Raw genomic sequence first — 18,482 nt, forward strand, 5'->3', positions numbered from 1 at the left:
CCCTGAAAATGACCTTGTGCAGACCGTGGCTATAGCTCTAAGAGCAGGAGACGCAGGCTGTTGCCGTGTCGCTGCGCCGGCACTGGGCAGGACAGCAGCAACGCACCATCACATCTGTGCGTGGAGAAGTAGGTTTTCTTGCCAAGAGCCGGCCTCCCCGGGAGGGCCGGACAGTCTAAGGAGAGTCCTCATCTGCAGCCTTCCCGGGCCTGAGGACCCGGCGAGCCCCACGCCAACCCGAGGAGGCACTCTGCGGCCTCACCGTTTTACGGATGGGGAAACTGAGGAACGGACCAATCCCATGCTCACTGGCCCCAGGACCAGTTCAACAGTGCCGCTGAGTTGACATCTTTGGAAGTGGACACTGGTCTGTCCCCCTCATCTCCCCCCCGCCCCTCCGGAGGCATCTAGGAGCCCCTTCCATGTGACTGGCCTTGCCCAGGTCTTCGGGACAGGGATCAGAAACATGAGGCCCTTGGCGTCAGCAGGGGCCGAAACACCTGCTCCGAAAGGGGCTGAAAGTGCTAGAAGTGGGGAGCTGGTCAGGGGCAGAGCGAGGTTCTCTAAACCAGAAGGGCTCAGGGGTGTGACTGGACCATGGCAGCCATATACACTTTAGTGTGAATTAGGCTGCTACGGGTCCAACCCAAGTGTCTGGTTTTGGGGAAGACCTAGAGAGCTGTGGCTCGCAAGGGCCCCCCATGGTTCACAGCCAGCCTTTGCTGCCTCCTCACTGGGTGCCCAGGGCCCCAGGCTTCCCATGTCCTTGCTGACGTGACTTCCCCAGCTTTGGTGGGTGTGGGTACTCGTTCGCTACCGAGTTTACAAATGGGCCTGGACAGGTCAGGGAACCCGTGCAGGCCACACAGGTGGTGGGTGGCGGAGCTCCTAATCACGGAGTCACCTGGATTCCTCTCACAGCGTTCCCTCATGCCGACCCCGTGTCCTCCCAAAAGGCTGAACCTGGAGCGTTCTTGCCCTCACAGACACGAGCTGAACCCCCCCCCCAGGAGAAATGAACCCTGTTTGCTGCCTTCACGGGGCCCGCCAAGTCACAGAAGAACTCCCTCGCACCCCCCAGGGATCAGCCCATGGGCAGGAGGTACAAGACGCCGCACTCACCTTGTGGGCTCCTACTCAACCTGCAAAACCCATCGCCAAGGTCCTTTCTCGGGGAAGGAGCCCACAGTCCTTCCCCCACACCCGGTGGTCTACAGGCACAAGCTGGGGTCCTGGAGACTTTGGTTCTCAACCACACAGCACCCGCAGGCTCTGCAGAGAGCTCCAGGCAGAGAGAGCCCCAGAATGGGTGGGGTCTTAGTGCTGAGGTGGGGTCCTGGCTTGCCAACCCCAGGCTCACCGGCCTCAGTTTTTCCAGCTATGGGGAGGTCCTGACACTGGCTGTGTTCTTGGTGGTGCTGACGGGGCTTCCATGCGAATGTCTTGGGGGGGGGGGGGTCCTGTCCTCACCCAGGCCCTTACTCAGGCCCCAGGCCCAGCTGACCTCACCTGGCCAGGAGACTGTCCAGCCCTAGAGGCTGGACCCTTCTGGAACTGTCGGCTGAGGAGAGAGGGAACGGGAATCAGACTCTCAACGGCGGTTGAAAGGCAGGGACGGGCTTCCAGCGCATTCACTCTAAAAAGACTAAATTTAGAGCACGGGGTGAACAGAGCCCGGCAGCGTCCGGATTTGAGAGACCCCCGGGCGCTAAACAGAGGAGCCCGTGTTTGCAAAAACGGCTTTTCCCTCCACTCAAACTTTAACACAAACAAACGCATTTTGTTCCAAGGCCGAAGAAAAGTCTTAAACGCCTCAGCAGCCGGGCACGGGGCGCCACCCCTGGGGGGGCGGAGGGGGGCAGGGCGCCACCCCCGGGCTGCGGGACGAGAGGAGACACTCAGCCATTGAGCGGACACCCCTGTCAGACGACCTAGAACCAAGGCTTGGGGGGGGGGTTGCTTCTCGTGAAGTCTGGCTGGGACTCCGCCACCCTGGGCTGAACGTGTCCCCCTAGACGTCAGGCCCACACAGACCCTCAGAACAGGAGCGCGTTTGGAAACAGGGCCTCTGTCGAGGTGGCTGCAGGCAGAGCGGGCTGCAGACCCTCCTGGTCTTCCTGGGCAGGCTCTAAACCCAAGACAAGTGTCCTCACAAGAGACAGAAGATGTGGCCGCACACCCAGGGAAGCCTGAAGCCCCGGCAGCTGGAAGAGGCAGGAAGGACCTCCCCGGAGCCTCCGGAGGGACTGCGGCCCTGCCCACGCGTCCATCTTGGACTTCTGGCCTCCAGACTAGGAGAGACCTCGCTGCTCTTGTCTTAAGTGCCTCAGACTGTGGGACTCCGACAGGCTTGCCGGGAGGTAGATACCCCGCTGTCCCCGGTGCCACGGCTCGTGAACTCAGTCATCCGTCCGTACCACAGACACTGCTGAGCCCAGAGGCTGAGGACACCTGGGGCCACCCCCAGACACCCCCAGCCCGGATGGGCTCCAGGGCCTCGGCGCACCAGCTCCCCCGCTCTCCCCACGCGGGAGATGGCCCTGTCTCACCTCCCGGTGGCCCAGACGCCCGGTTCAGGGTCTATCGTGCACATCCCTGAGAAGCCAGTCTGGCTTCTGGTCTGCCCCCAGCCCAGCCTGTGGGGTGAGGGCCGTGGGGAGCGCAAACGAAGCCCAGGACGGACACAGTGTGGAGACCAGAAATGGTCCGGCCTGTGGCCTTTGCCAGCCCCCCATGGGTGTCCCAGGGTAGCACCCCCTCTCCTGTCTGCCCCGGGCAGGGAGCCTCGGAGCCGGCGCCCCCTCCTGCGGAGGGAAAGGGAGACAGGACATGGGGAAGGGGCAGAGAACGAGTGCTGGGCGCAGTTGCGAATCCCCAAACTCGCTGGAAAGCCCCAATCAGGGCCGGCCCCATCTTGCATTTCTTGAGGTCTGTCCGAGACGCGCCAGGAACACAGGCCATAACTCAAGCCTTGGGGGCCGCTCCTGCCCGGACAGCTGCAGGGGCGGCCGCGGCTATGAATGGGAGCCGTTTGCCCCGGAGCCCCGGGGGGCGGGGGGCCCGGGGCGGCCCAGAGGCGCAGGGCCTGGCGGGAACAATGGCCAGGCCAGGGCCCGCGGTGGCCGAGGCTGGGGCTGCAGCTGACGGCGAAGGCTGGGGCACCGGTGCCAAGCTGGGCACAAAGGGGCTGTTTTCCCGGCCGGCGGGCGGATGTTTGCACAGGTGTGGGAGTGGGGGCGCTGCTCGGCCCAGGGCTGGGGGCAGGGGAGCAGCCTCAGCCGCCTGCCGCGCCTGGGGCCGCCCGCGAAGGCAGGGAGGGCAGCCCCAAGGCTGGGCACCACTTATCAGCCGGTCCTCGGGCGATCACCCACACACTTCCTCCTGGCTCTGGGCAGCCTGTCCCCCCATGGGCCCGTCCCCGGGGCTTGGCCCCTCCACCCGCCACTGGCAAGCTGCCCATGGGGGGCTGAGCCCTCCCGCCTTAACCTGCTAGGGGCTGCCGCACCTGGGCCAAGGGGGCTCACGGATGCCAGAACCGGGGCTGGAACCGGGGCTGGAACCGGCCCAGAGCTGGGTCAGCATGTCCTTCCCTTCCTTGAGCAGCCTGGCACACCGGGAGCTTCCAGAAAAGACACAGACTCACCAACATCGGGGCCTCCCCGCGTGCTTGGCCTTGCAGGCGTGAGACACAAGCACGGCGGGGCGTGGGCCGGCCTGGGGGCCACAGCAAGGCTTCCCAACCCCCCCAGTCCAACTGGGATGGGCCTCCTTTCAGGAAGAGGGTGGCGAGCCCCAGGAGAGAGCAAGGCCCATGTTTTCTGGACGGGAAAAGACCGGGGGCAGAGCTGGCTGGGGCCTGCCATGGCTGTGACCCCCCGCCCAGTGCCCCCAAGACTCTGTCCTGCCCCCAAGGCCTCGCCACAGCTGGTGTCCCTGCACCCCCCGACCCTAACGAGCCTGGATGTCTGCCGCCCCACCCCCAGCTCTAAGGGGCTCCCCACCAAGTCTCGCTCAGCCTGTAATGAGGGCCACTGTCCTCTGCTGTTTCCCACTCCGCTGCTGCCGGCTCTGTCCTAGAGCCTGTGGGGGCACTAGCCGGCTGCACCCCAGCGTCTGAAGAAGGGAACAGTGGAAGCGTGAGGGCCCGGCCTGTGGCCACAACCCGTCCCTCCGCGCAGCAGCTGTCCGTCCCGGGCTGCGGCACAGCCTTGCCCATGTGGTTCCCGGGCCCTTCGCAGTCCTTGCGGCTGGGGGAGCTACCAGCCGCCCCGCACAGAAGTGCCCAGGACCCTGCTCCCAACAAGGCCGAGCTGCGGTGGAGGGTGTGGTCACGGGCGCCCCTCATGCCCTCAGCGGTCACTCCGCGGGCCACACGGCAAGGACGCAGGCAGGACTCGGGACGCATGTGGCTGGCGAGGGCCATGCCTGGCTGTCCACAGCCAAACTCGGTCCTTGGTGGGATGTCCCCCGTTCCCACAAGCCTGGCCTGCTGGGAACCCGCCCGCCTTACGTCCACTTCTCCCGCAAACTGGCAGCCCAGCGAGCCCGGAGCCACCCAGCCCAGGCTCTGGCCACTTACAAGTGAAGCCGGGGTGCCGGACCCCACCGTCGTGTGCCCAAGGAGCCCATCTCTGCAGCCCGGGGAGCCCTCATGTCTCGGGGGTAGAGCCCAGCCACCGCACCTACAAGCCTGGTGCACTGTCCAGAAAGGGGAGCGCTCCTCCGTTCCCTCGAGGACTCAACCCTCACGTCCTGGGTTATCTGCTGTCCAGCATTGCACTCCTCGGCACAGGGACACTCCCGGGGCCAGCACAGACCCTCCTGGACAGGCCCTGCGCCTGACCCTCCCCTCCCCACGTGGCCAGAGCGAAGGATGGATGGTGGGTGCCCTGGGACAGGCCACACAGAGCCCAGCCTGGGGGCGGGCAGGAGCTCCCGGCCTCCGCACACACCCCGTTGCCCCGTCAGACACCCATATGCCAGCTCCGAGACACCGAGAACCTCCCCATAGTGTCCTCTGGGCACGAAGGGTCTACCACGGGGCCCCAGACCCTGACACCCCCGGCCCCGCCGCTGCCCGGCGTGCCCCCACTTACCACCCCCCACCACAGGGCGTCCGCGTAGCTGCCAAACTCCACTTGGCCAGAATCGTTCACGGCGTCCTTCTCGGCCAGATACACGAAGTACGAGGAGAAGATGAGGCCCAGGAAGCCGATGTACAAGGTGGTGATGAGCTCCTGGGGGCGGGGCGGGCGGAGGGCACGTCAGCTGAGGCCTCGGGGCGGCCCGGCCTCCCTACCCACGCTCCGGACAGACATCGCAGACTGGGGGGCCGGCCCCCGGCAAGCTCCGGGCTCTCCCGACGGTTCGCCATGAGTCCCCGCGTGGCTCCCCTGCCCACACTGACTTCGGCCCATGCGCCACCACCCCATCCTCCGCAGCCGATGTCGGGCCGCAGCTGTTGCCCGGAGGGACAGGCCGGCTCGCACAAGCTCCGACCGTGCCTCACCTTCGCAGGACAGCCCCCGTCTCGTCCGCGGCGCTGAGCTCTCTGAGCCCCTTTCCCCGTCCCGCACTCTGTCCCACACTCTGCCCCCAGCTCTTTGCCCTTGGCCGAGAGGGTGGCTACCTCGTCTGTGCACCCCCTCACCCGCCATCCGGTCCCCTGCACTCCACCCAGTCCGCCCACCTGGCGGTGGATGAAGACCACGGAGCCCAGCAGCCTCCAGGTGCCACCCTGACGGTCCACGTGCAGCATCCGCAGGATCTGGAGGAAGCGGATGCCCCTGTGGGGGAGATGTCGCTGTGCCCTGCGCCCGGCTCACCTGCTCAGCCCCTCCCCCCAGCTCCTGCCCCGGGGCCGCCCCTCAAAGCCTGGCTCAGAACCGCCCCCTCAAGCACGGGGTGGGAGGCCCCACCCAACCCTCAGGTCTCCAAACTCCTCTGCTCCTGGGGGAGGCCCTGGGATCACCCCAGTGGGCAGATGAGCAGACTGAGGTCCCCAGAAGTTTAGGTCCCAGCCCAAGTCCTAGAAGGGCTCATGCTGGGCCTCCAACCCGGGGAAACCTAAGTCCGTGTGGGGTCAGAGCCTGCGCCCCCTCCCCCAGGACGCTGCCTGCGGTTCTCACAGCCCAGCCGGGACAGCCTGTGGCGCACTGTACCTGATGGCCGAGGTAGCAAACACCTGCCCTTTGGAGCCCACGCAGAGGACCACCATGGAGGCCAGGACCACGATGAGGTCTGGGGAGGGATGGCGTGTCACCCAGCCAGGCACCGGCTCAGGAGAAGGAGCCTCGCGGTTGGGAGGACATGGCCCCTCGGACAGGGAGACCGGCTCTGTGTCTCAGGCACACCCAGGCCCACCTCCCAGGCCGCTGGGGCGGCAGACCCCCCGCAACGCCGTGTCCAGTGCGACCAAGCCGTCCCCGCGAGCAGCCGCTGAGGCTGCCTCCTCCACAGCCGGGCACAGAGGGTCACCCCGTGGCCTTAGGGGGTCTCTGTCTGCTGGCACTCATGATGGAGCCCACCCTGCCGGATCCCCCTTCCCGGGGAGGGTGCCCAACCCGTGGCCAGGAAGCTGGGGGCGAAGCTCCGCGGGGGCAGGCGGGACTCACCGATGATGGAGATGGGCTTCCGGGCAAAGCGCAGCCTTCCCCAGATGCCGACGTACTTGCTGCGGCAGCCTGCTGACCAAAGGCGGACCACGTACTCCGTCCCAAAGAACACCACCAGGACAATCTCCTGCGGGGCAAAGGGGAGTGAGCTGGGGGCCTCCATGAGAGACGCCCGCGGGCAGCGGCCCAGGCCCTGGTCTGCCGGGGGTGGGGGGAGCGGACCGCGGGGCCCACCTGGACAGGGCGGCAGTCCGAGGCCGGGTCCACCAGCAGCAGACACCCGCTTGCTCTTCTGACCAGGGCCCAAGCAGGCCCAAGGGGATGGCCACACCAAGGACGTCGCCCAGGGACATGAGGAACATGGTGTCTGGGGCCCGCATTCTCTGGCCAGCACTCACATGAACCACAGGGTCCCCAGAGCTCAGGCCATACATCTTGATTTGGGTGCTGGGGACACCCGTCCTTGTGGGGTAGTCCCTGTTTTGCTTCAGAGCCCCCATGCCAGCCAGGACACCCCATCCAGGGGTGCTTGGCCGCCTTCCCTGGGGCCGAGACGCAGTAGCTCCCAGGGTGGTCGGGTGGGGGCGGGCACCCGGAGCAGCAGGGGAAGGGTCTCAGAGGCCACCTCTGGCCGTCCCGTCCAAGGAAGGGCGGGTACCAGGTCTGCTGTGGACCAGTGCCCCTCGGCAGTGCTGACCACAGTCAGGGCTCCAGCCACAGCGGTTCCCCATTTCAGTCTGCGGTCAGGCCAACCCAAGGAGCAGAAGCCAGAGCGCTGAGGGCTCACATCCAGGCCACGGACGATGGACGGGCCATGGACACAGGGACTGCTGGGTGGACTGCTGGGTGGAAGACGGGTGAAGAATCAAGTTCAAAGGAAACCAGGCAGCCCAGACCAAGCAGACAGGTTCCAAGAGACACAACCCTACCGAGGTTTCTCAGAAGGACCTGGGAAACCTTACTAGGTCCATAGCTAGTGAGGAGACTGGACCAGGGACCTCGCTCTCCCATCAAAGAGAAGCCATCATCGGTCAACGGAGGGGACCTGAAGCTCCACTGGTGAATACTAGCAAATGTTCAGAGAAGAACCCATCAATTTTCCTCGAATTTCTCTGAAACACAGAAGAAGAGGGAGCACTTCCTAACCCATCCCATGAGGCCGGCAGGCCTGAGAGCAAAGCCAGAAGAAACCCCTAGGAGCAGAGGGGCCCGGCCCCGGACCCGAGCTGCCTCTGGAGCGTGTTGGAGAGATCCAGGCCACGGCCATGTGGGATTCAGGTCTGGAATGCAAGGATGGTTCGGCATAAGAAAATCGATCGCAGGAACACATCGTGTTCACAGAAAGAAGGAAAAGAAATGCATGACCTCCATTGACACAAAAAAGTGTGAGAAAATGCCACAGCACTTTGTGCTGCAAGCAAGGAACAAGTCAGGACGACAAGGAGACCACCAGCACCTAACGCACGCCACATCTGGAAACCCCACAGTAAGCAGCACACCACTGAGGACAGGAGCTACCTCTCCACGGTCAGGAGCGAGGCAAGAACACCCCCGCCGCCCGTGCGTGCGCCACCGGGCTCCGAGATCCCGCCAGGGCAAAGGAGAAGTGAGACGGCCTCTGTTCTCAGGGGACGTGACCTCACACGTAGGAAACTCCATGGATCCCCCCACACGCACCTGTCAGATCTTACTAGAATTCCGCAAGGCTGGGTACAGAGTCAGCCCGCTAGAATCATCGCGCTCTCTCCACCGCCAACGAATCACCTTCGCAACAAATGACAAAAACGCTACCGCTTACGGCAGCGTCGAAGAGAATGAAACAGTCATGGATTAACCAAGGAGGACAAAGACCTGCAGGGCAAAAACGGGAAAACGCTGGGACAAGGGACAGAAGGAGACACGCAGGTGCACGAGGCCATGAGGCCAATGCCCCGAGAATTATCTACAGATGCGGCACTGCCGCTCCCCAAGCCCCCACGGCTCGTGTGTTTCAGAGAAACAGAAAAACTTATCCTAAATTCATGCGGCGTCTCAAGGAACCCTGAACAGCCAACCAAAACGGGTCTGTCCATACAAGGGACTATCACTCAGCCTTACAGATGGAAGAGATGCTGACACTGCCAGCATGGACTGATCCCGGGGATGCTGCCGAGGGAAAGAGACCAGCGTGCTGGCCTCCGGACGGCCCCCTGCCCCATCTTATCCTGCCCCTGGTGTCTGGCCCTGGCAGGGGGCCCCTGCTCCCAGGCCCCACCACGGCTCTCCCTGCCACGAGGGGGAGGCTGGACAGGGTCCCCTGGCTCCCAAGTGTCACTGACTAGGATGCTTCTGCCGGCCAGCCTGGGCTGGGGGTCAGCTCGGCGGATAACGGCAGGAAAGGTGACCTCCTCCCTTCTGCAAAGAAGTTCTCCGTCCGTAACGTGGAACCCTGCAGGGGGCTGCGAGCGAGGCAAGGGGACACGAACCTGCAGGCTCCATGACCTCTTGGGATGGCTTCGGATCCTACCCTAGCCCATGGCTCTGGGGGCCGCGGCCTGGGCTGGAGGCTGGCTGAGCCCACCAGGGCCAGGGCCACGCACACCGCCCAGCCCCCGCTCCACGCGGATCTCCTGAATGAACGGCCGCGAGACGCAGACGGGCCGGTGAGCGGGCTGAGCGCGGCCCGTGCACAGGTCTCCGTCTCGTGCACGTGCTCCCCGAGAACCTGGCCCTGCCGGGTCCCGGGCGGCGGGATGAGCCCGTGGTCAGGGAGGAGCCCGCGGGGAACGGAAAGGGTGGGCCGGCATCTGGCCGCCTGCCTTGTCCCTGGAGTGGAGACACGGGCGCCGGCATCCTCACGGAGGAGGGCTCCCCTGGCCGCCAGGTGGTCCCCAGAGGAACCGTCCTGGGCGCCTCCGTCCCAGCTCCACAGCCCACTCACCACCCGGGCTCAACGCTCTCTGGTTTTTGTCTCATTTGCAAGTATTTCCTTGTTACTTAAGCGCCCTCCCCAGCTGTGTCCTAAAGAGATTTAAAGCACTAGAAACGTCTTGTTAAAAACAACAACAACAACAGCAAAACCTTTCAATAAACAAGTAGCTAACAGGGTGGCTGTGTCTCCCCCGCCTCCCAGACTGTCTTGCTCTCTCTCACACGTCGGGAGAGCTGGCGGCCGCTCGAGCTCCCCCTGCCCTCCCAGGGCCGGCCGTCTGAGAACGTGGTTCCCCTCTGGAGGGCTGAGGTGTAGGAATAATTTAAAACCATGCTAATCCTCAAATCCTGTTTGAGGCTGGAAAGCAGCACGAGGCCCGGCGGGCTGCACAGGGCGCGCGTGGAGTCGGAGGCAGGCCCAGACCCAGGCAGGGCCCAGCTCACGGATGCTGTGCGGCCGGCACGCTGGGAAGGGCGGGAGGAAGCCCTTTACTGTCCAGAGGCGCGAGACGGAGCGGATGGACGTTTGCTCAGAGACCAAATGACCTCTACCGTGGGCAGCCTCGGACTCTGGGTAGGGTGCTGCACAGGGTCAAGGCCTCAGCTGGGGCCTCTGCCCCAGACGCTGCTGGCTGGGCCCTCCGGGGGCTCCCCGTGGCTCAAGCACTCCCAGGAACAGGTTTCCTGGCCAGCCTGGCCCTGTGCTCTCTCTCAGAGCCGCCTGTCCACTGACCTGGGCTCGGGAGGGCCGGCCGGGCTAGCCCATGGCGCTGGGCCAGCAGGGCCCTGGGAGGATGTCATGGAGGTGCCCTGGCCGCCCCAGGCTGGAGGCTGCGTGGGGGTGTGACTGGGACGGACCGTCCACTTGCGGAGACTTGGGGGTGGGGGATGGTATGGGGCCTGCAGAAGGCTGACCCCGTCATCCCTGGTGCCAGCCGGCTTCAGGGACCGTACCCCCCGTGCACAGCAGGCTCACGGAAGGGCAGGGCCCCTTCTTCCTGGTTCCAGGCTGAGGGAGCCCAGCTTCCAGCCTCAAGGCCCAGACTCAGGGGGGTGACCCCCCACCCCCACCGACCACCCTCTCGGTTTTGTCCACTCCGACAGAACAGGCCCAAGGGCCATCTGTCTTCACATACCAGGCCCTAAGCAAGCCCGAAGGTGGATGAAAGGGGCCTCAGGCTCCCTGCAGAGGCTGCTAACCGCTGTTACCTCCCCTGGACCCCGCGCTCGAGCCTCCACTGCCCCTCCTCGCTGTCCGTACAGTGTCCTTACATTCCAGGGCCTCACCCCAGCCTGTCCTGAGAGCCTCCCATCGCCCCACGGCAGCCCCATACCCCAGGGGCTGCCCCGACCCAGCCCCCCCAGGGCTCGGTGCCCCCCCCACACACATAGCGCCTCTCTGGGTTCTTACACCCTTCTCAGCCCAGCTCAACCCGCCTCCACCCCCCGGAAGCCCCGTCCACCAGCCCCGTGGAAGCCACCTGGCTCTCCCTCCAGAGACAGCCAGCCCAGAGGCGCCCTCGGCCAGCCCGACCTGGGCCCACCTGGGCCCGCCTGACCCTGGGAGTGCACCCGGGTCAAGGATGCAGACCAGGAGGCTGGGCTGTTGGTGGAGCATGGCCCTGAGCTCTGCCCCGCAGACACAAGGAGAGAGGCTGTGCTTGTGACCGGGATCTCGCCGAGACCACAGTCCAACCAGAGGGACAAAGGGACCCCTCCTGCCCCAGATACCGTCATATAGACAGACCAAGCTGGCCCCGGCTGCAGGCCCCGCGAGCCACGGTGGGCGCGAGACAGAGGTGCAGACGGAAGCACCTACAGGACGCCGAGGGGCTGAGCAGCCTTCCCTCGTGTCGTCCCAGGGGCCTCAGTCCAGGCCGAGCCTGGGCTCTCCGCGGGGTCTCCCTGGCGGCCGGTGGAAGGGCTGGTCCACGGTGGCGTCGTGGGTATGATTTAGACTTTTAAGCACACAGTTCCTAGGCAAGAGCCCGATTAAAAACCAGGTAGAGGGGCACCTGGGTGGCTCAGTGGGTTAAAGCCTCTGCCTTCGGCTCGGGTCATGATCTCAGGGTCCTGGGATCGAGCCCCACGTCGGGCTCTCTGCTCAGCAGGGAGCCTGCTTCCCCCTCTCTCTCTGCCTCTCTGCCTCCCTGTGATTTCTGTCTGTCAAAATAAATAAAATCTTTAAAAAACAAAAAAACCAGGTAGAGGATCCGAGCAGACGTTTCTCTAGAGAAGACAGGAGGGACGGACAGACGCGTGAGCAGAGGCTCCAGCCGGCCAGGCGACAGGGAAAGCCAGATTAGAGTCAGGACGCGACGCCACCTCGCACCAGTCCGAACGGCTCACGCCAAAACCACGCCGGAAACAGGTGCCGGCGAGGGCGCGGGGAAGGGGACCCCTTCCGCTCCATGGGGGACAGAGCCCTCGCCGGGACAGCCCTCACCGGGACAGCCGCTCCGGACCGCAGGACCGAGGGTCCGCGGGGGGTTGAAACAGAGCCGACGACCCAGCCGCTGCACTGCTGGGGGTTTCCCGAAAGAAACAAAAACACTAATTCCACAAGTACGCGCCCCCCGTTCACAATGGAAACACTGACCACGGCCACCCTGCGCGCCGCCCACCTGTCCACGGGGGCGAGCAGAGAAAGAAGGGGTGCGTGCCGACGAGGGGAGAGCACGGGAGCCGGCGCCGGCCGCAGCACAGACTGGGGAGGAGGGCAGAACGGACACGGTGCGATTTTTAAACAAGGAAGCCGCGCCGTGGGCCCTGGGGCTGTGGGGTGAGCTCTGGGGTGGGGGTGGGGTCGGGGTCTCATGGGGATAGAGTTTCTGTTTGGGAAGATGGAGTGTCCCGGAGACGGGCGGTGGGCCGGCCGCACAGCACGGATGTGTGTAGCGCCCGGAGCCGGGCCCCCAGACGCGGCGCAGAGCGGCCGAGGGGTACGTGTCCCCATCTCCATGGCTGCCACTTGCTCCGGGCCCTCGCAGGGCCTCCTCCCGCGGGGACCGCAGGGAACGGGAGGCGCAGAGGGCCAGCTTGGGGTGGTGCCGTGACCGAGGGGGGGTCTCCCCACTTCCCCCCTGCCCGGTTTCACCGCAGTGTGGCCCGAGTGTGCGTGGCGCTCCCAGAGGGCCCCAAGCCAGCGCGGACGTGCCACAGCCCAGGTGCACCCACCCCCCGCTCGGCACTGAGAGGCCCGGACCCGAAACTCCGCCGTTTGGCTGACAAATACCAGGTCCAAGTTGACTGAGGGAGAAGAGCCCCGAGTCCCAGGAGGGTGCGCGTGGCCTGCACACCGGCCTGCACCTGCCCTCAGGCTCTGGGGGTGATGGGACTGTGACAGCAGAGCTGCCAATCCCGGGACGGCAGATAAAGGTTCCGAAAAGCAGGTGCTTATCTGGTCTCCCCGCGAGCGCACACGGGGGAAAGGTTGCCGATGACTCAAGCGTTTCGTAACTGGGGACCCACGGCGCCGGGAGGGGATGGAGGTCACTGGTCACCTTATCTACGCGCCTTCCTTATCAGCCTGCGAATCCTCGGCGGGAAGATGGTCCAAAGCCCGTGTGCGCGGAGGCCGGCGCTGCCGGCATCGCGGGCCGCAGACGCCCCGGGAACGTCCCGGCCACGGGCTGCTCACGTGTGACAGGCAGCTGGACGGCCTGACGGATAAACCGCTCAGATGAGCTGAGCCTACAGCCCGGCTTCGGGCAGGGAAAATATTTTCTCTTTGGCTGAACAGTAAAGGCCGCCTCCCTGACCCTTCCTCTCGCCCGTCCCCGGGTTCTGTGATGTTACTACTCCGTTATCTTTACGTGAAAAATGTTCAGGAGAGGCGGACGGCCAGCCCCCCGGGGTTAAGTGCTGGGGACTGCGGGCCAGAGGGCCCTGCGGGTTGTCGGTGGGGGAGGGGAGGGCAGAAATCGGGGCCAAGGACAAGAGGACCGCCGCCTTCCTGGCTCTGGCCGGCTTGGGGACGCACCCTGGGGACGGCTTTGCAGGCACTCCCGGTCCCCCCAGAGGCCTCCTCGGGGAGAAGGATCCCCAGACTTTCCAGGGCAGATGGGACCCGGCGGGCGGAGAAGGGGGAGCGGAGACTGGCAGAGGCACAGTGGCGTGGGTGACCAGCCTGAGGACCTTCCCCTCCTCCCCCCACACGCCTGGGAAACCCGGGGCCCAGCCTGGGGCCAGGAGGCATCGCACGGGGCGGGGGGTGCAGGGTGCGGTCCCTCCAGCCCAGAGCCTGGACAGCTTTGGGGCCGGCCCAGCTGTTGTACCTCCACGTGGGAGCAGATAAGCCACAGGGGAGCTGCTCTCAGCATTCCCAGCTGGCCCGAGAGCACGAAGCAGGTCTACAGACCGCTCAGAGCACCCTTTGTTCGCAGACAGCCTGCGGCCAGCTGCTCCCAACTGCGTGCCCGTGCTGAGGGCTCCTGGGCCTCCTGGTGACATGTGCTGAGCACAGCTGGGGCCCTCCATGCACACTCGCTGCCCACCCTGTGGGACACCAGACCCACCCCAAGTGACCCCACGTTGGAACAGGCACCACGGCGCAGCCCCCCAGAGGGGGCAGGAGGCCCATGCTGGGCTGGGGAATATACCCCACCTGCCTCTCCTGGTCAACTGCCCCTACCCCCACCGCGGGGGGCTATCCCCCACAGGCTCCCAAATGTGTGGCCCCACAACCTTGGCCCTGGACCCCTCTGCTTCCTGTCCAAGGTCCTGGCTCCCCGAAGTGGCCCTAACAGGGCCCGTGGGCCAGGCCCCAAGTCAGCCACCGGGAGGACAGGGAAGGGGCCCTGACGCCTGAGGGGAGCTCTGGGCTGGGGCAGTGGGGCAGGCCCCTGAATGCCCCCACTGCCCCCCAGGATAGCAAGACCCAGCATCGCCGGACCCCCAGGGCAGGGGTTCCAGTGGCCACTCCACCCAACGCCTGAGCGTCCTCATCAACAAAACGAGGGTCCTGGGGGCGCCCACCTCCTGCGGCAGGGGGGTCTGAAACGAGAAGAGCCCCTTGGGTCTGTGGAAATGGCACAGAGGGACCTACAGGACACGGTGGTGAAAGGGCTCAAGACAGGAGGAACCCCCCGGGGCAGGCGGGGAACAGGGTGCGGCGCGGGAGGAGGACAGTCTGCCTGGTCAGGGTCTGACACGTCCAAGGCCTCCCCAGACCTGTCTCAGGACCCCTCAGGCTGCCCTTGGCCCAGATGCCCCTCCTGACCCGCCCCCCAAACCTGTATGAGCCATCCCAAGCCGTCAACACCTCCACCCAGACCTGACCTGTGTCTCCCCGGCCCGTCCAGGCTCCCGACAGGGCAGTGCGATGCATCCCGGCTGAGGGGACCCCTCCCCCGCCCATGGCTGTCTCCCCAAGGCCAGGGACTGCCTTCACTTTGCAAGCGCGGTCCAGCACCAAGCCCAAGCACGGCAGCATTCTGTACTCAAAGGGCTGTATGGCAAACTCTGGGAGGGGCCGTGCCTGCTTCTTCCCCAGCGTCCCCTCACCCGGCGTGGGGGCCACAGCCTAGGGGCCTAGGGACCCAGGTAGACCCACAATGTCCCCAGGTCAGACACTATGCCCCTGTGGGTGCCACACGGACCCCCAAACCCACAGAAGTCTGGGGCCCAGATGCCCAAAGTCATTGGTGCTTCTGGGCCCCCTGCAGCCTCTCCCCAACGGGCCAGCCACCCCAAATTCCCAAGAGGGCCCCGTGAGGAGGTAGAAGCCCCTGCCTGGGGCTGGAAAGCCTGGACCGGCCAGCCACCATGGGAGCATCCCCACCCATGGGAGGTCGTCACAGGTTTGGGGTGTCTCAGAAGGCTTTGGGCCACTTTCCCCCGAGAACCAGCCCCACCTGCCAGCTGTCTGGGGCGGCTGTTCTGCAGGCCACGGAGGAGAGCCCGGGAGACTTGTTCTGTCACCATGGGGACGGACGCTCCCATCTACCCAGCAGCTGGGCCCTGTGAGGGGGCGACAGCTGCTGTCCAGCCCCCTGGCCTGGTGAGGGGCTGCGGCGCTGTTCCCCACCCCAGCCACTGCCCGAGTGGACTGCTGTCGGGCTGGTGGCCTCCCTCATGTGTGTGGGTGCAGTGAGGCCCCGAGGACCCCTCTCCTCGGCCCCCTGCTTGGGGTCAGGCCCCTGGGCTGCCCTTGTACCCCCAACCTCAGTCTCCCCCCCTGGGCTCAGGGACCGATGGGGGTGGGTGGCGGGTGCCCCGCCTCGCAGACACGGCACCTTCTCCAGGAGTCTTTCCAGGCTCCGCTGGAGGCCTGAAGGCCTTGGGGAGAGCATGAAGAATCAAGGACAGGTTTCATGCCAGTGGTCCCTGCAGCCGAAGCTTGGGCTGGTTTGTCCACAGGAGCCCCCCAGCTCCTGGGGACCTCCAGCTTCCTCCTCCTCTGTCTATAGGTCCACAGGGACATGGGTCACCTGTGGCACCTCAGAGGGGCGCAAGCCCCACGACAATGTGTGTATTCGGCAAGGGGCAAGGCGTAGAAGACCAAGACCAGACACTTGGCCCCACCCACCCACGGCCCTAATAGCCTCAGACGCATCATCCCTGGATCGCAAGATGCCCGGCTCGCCTCTGAGGGAGGCCGCCCTCTGGTCACTGCCCCTGCCCAGGGACTGCAGGTGCCTACTGAGGCCGACTCCAGTCACACAGGCTTCAGGTGGTTCAGCGAGCTGCCCTGGTGCTGGGACCCAGCTTTTAATAAGTGAATTTCAAGCCGCATGCAGACACAAGATTGCCACACAAAGAAGCCACTAGTACGAGTGGGCAATAAGGGGGCGCCTGGGTGGCTCAGTGGGTTAAGCCACGGCCTTCGGCTCAGGTCACGATCTCAGGGTCCTGGAATTGAGTCCCGCGTAGGCCTGCTTCCCCCTTTCTCTCTCTGCCTGCCTCTCTGCCTACTTGTGATTTCTCTCTGTCAAATAAATAAATAAAATTAAAAAAAAAAAAAAAGAGTGGGCAATGGTATGAAGAATGCAGGTGTCCACAGTCGGTGCTGGGGGGTCAGGCCTGGAACACACTTCCTACCACACAGGGGGATCGATCGGCCATGACCCTATGTGTCAGGCTCACTCACGTCCATCTCCTGTTGGTTCTGACGGTGACCGAGAGGAGCACTGCTTAATTCCCAAACAGCAGGGTCTGTGTGGTGAATTCACAGCTGTTTATTTCTAATCATCCTGGGTTTTGATCACAGCCAACTGCATCTTAACCTCTCAAAACCTGTTAGGTGGTTCTTCCCAGCTAAGCAGAAGGATTGGTTCTACGGTGTTCCATGGGCATAAGGAGAGAGAACCTCTGTTAGCAGGATCCACAGTCACAGCGCTGGCTCTAAAACGCGGTCCCAAGCTTCTTTGCCGCTCCTCCCACTGTGTCTGGGCTCCATGCACCGCAAGAAGGTGGCGGAGTGATCCTGCCCACTCTCCAGGCCTGTGCACCTCCCGTCCTGGAAACTGGTCTGGAAGGAAGCCTGACGGAGCCAGGCAGAGCAGGAAGGGGCCGCCCCCACGGAGCCCTGCCCACACCCCAGTTCGGGGAGCTCCTCGGGACAGGCGTGAGGCGGCACGGGGTTTGGGGTGCTTGTTACACGGCTGCAGGTAACAGGGACCATTGTTTCACGTTACCATTAGAACCCACTGCAACGTGAGCTGTCCACACCCTCGCTCGTTTTGTGTCCCACAGAACCGTCCTGTTCTGAGGGGCGCATTAAGGTCTCCCGCAGTGATCATGCTTAATCTGTGTTGTCCTGAACTTCCAGTAGCTTCCATTTTACCAGTTTTTTTTTGCTCTCTACCACATCAGAGTTCACAAATATGTCTCCTCCAGAAGTAGTACCCTGGGGAGGCCTGTCTCGACACTGATGCAGGCACTGCTCACCCGGCTTTTGCATGTACCAGCCCAGGGTTATTTGGCCGTTCCTTTGTTTTTCAACTGCCCATTATTAGTTTGCTTTACTGAACTCCTCTCAATAGTGTGTTTGTTAAAAATAAAGACGAAGACCTTTCTCAGAGTCCTCTGCTTTGACAGAGGTGTTCAGGCCATTTACGTTTAGTGTAAAACTGGAACTTCCGGTTTGATTCTTCCTACCCCACTATTTTGCTATTTTATGTTGTTGTTTCTTCAGTTTTCCTTTGAGGTGGAGAGGTGGTCAACACATTACCTCTTCTCTCCTCGCTCCTGAGTGTGGACGCTTCACTGAACCGTGCCCATCTGTCCGTCACTCAGTGCCCTTGGTTCCTAAAACCTGTAACCACACCTGCTCCAATCAGAAGAGCTCCTGCCATAGTTTCCTCTACTGTGGCTTTGCCGGACTCTGTCTGCAACTCCTCCCTGTCCGTCCCCCACCAAAGGCTCTCCAACATCACTTCCATAGACTTCATGAAACCCTGCAGCACCTTCAAGAATTCCTGGGCACAGGGACATCTCTTGTCCCCCTTCCTCTGACCAAGTCCCTGGCTGTGAGCACAGCATCAAGCGCAGGGTACAGGCCAGGAGCCGCTGGACCACAGGTGACAACAGTCCCTGAGGGCCATGTGCCTTTCCTAACAGGACAAGTCAGAATGACCCCCCAGTGTCCCCTGCTTCACAGGCCCGCCCCACACCCCTTGCCCAGACACTGCTGGGGCTAAAGTGTGCTCCCCAAGTCTCATGTGCTCAAGTCCTGGGCCCAAGCACCAGCGAACAGGCCCTTATTTAGAAATAGGGTCTTTGTCAGATGCAATTAGCTAAGACCAGGTCACTAGGGTGGGCCTTGATCCAGTAAGCCCGGCGTCCTAACAAACAGAGGGAGATGGTGGGCACATGTGGAGAACCAGCCGCGCAAGGATGAAGCAGAGACGGGGTGATGCGTCCGTGAGCCAAGGAACCTTGCAGATGGCCAGCAATCTCCAGAAGCTGGGACAGACCTCCCCCCCAGCCTCAGAAGCCATCCCCCTGCCAACACCT

At 63.9% G+C, this 18,482-nt stretch overlaps 1 protein-coding gene across 6 annotated transcripts in view; it reads right to left on the reverse strand.

Moving 5' to 3' along the window:
• KCNQ1 (potassium voltage-gated channel subfamily Q member 1) overlaps window positions 1-18,482 on the reverse strand; it is a 307,094-nt gene that overhangs the window by 221,221 nt on the left and 67,391 nt on the right. For all 6 annotated transcript variants that reach the window (XM_082749162.1, XM_082749163.1, XM_082749164.1 and 3 more), the window contains 4 exons: window positions 6,615-6,741; window positions 6,162-6,240; window positions 5,690-5,786; window positions 5,097-5,237 (listed from right to left, as the gene is read on the reverse strand). In XM_082749162.1, the coding sequence (XP_082605288.1) occupies window positions 5,097-5,237; window positions 5,690-5,786; window positions 6,162-6,240; window positions 6,615-6,741 (444 nt within the window). The remainder of the gene's footprint in view (window positions 1-5,096; window positions 5,238-5,689; window positions 5,787-6,161; window positions 6,241-6,614; window positions 6,742-18,482) is intronic.

The sequence above is a fragment of the Mustela nivalis genome (assembly GCF_964662115.1).
Source record: "Mustela nivalis genome assembly, chromosome: 9".
NCBI classification, from domain to species: domain Eukaryota; kingdom Metazoa; phylum Chordata; class Mammalia; order Carnivora; family Mustelidae; genus Mustela; species Mustela nivalis.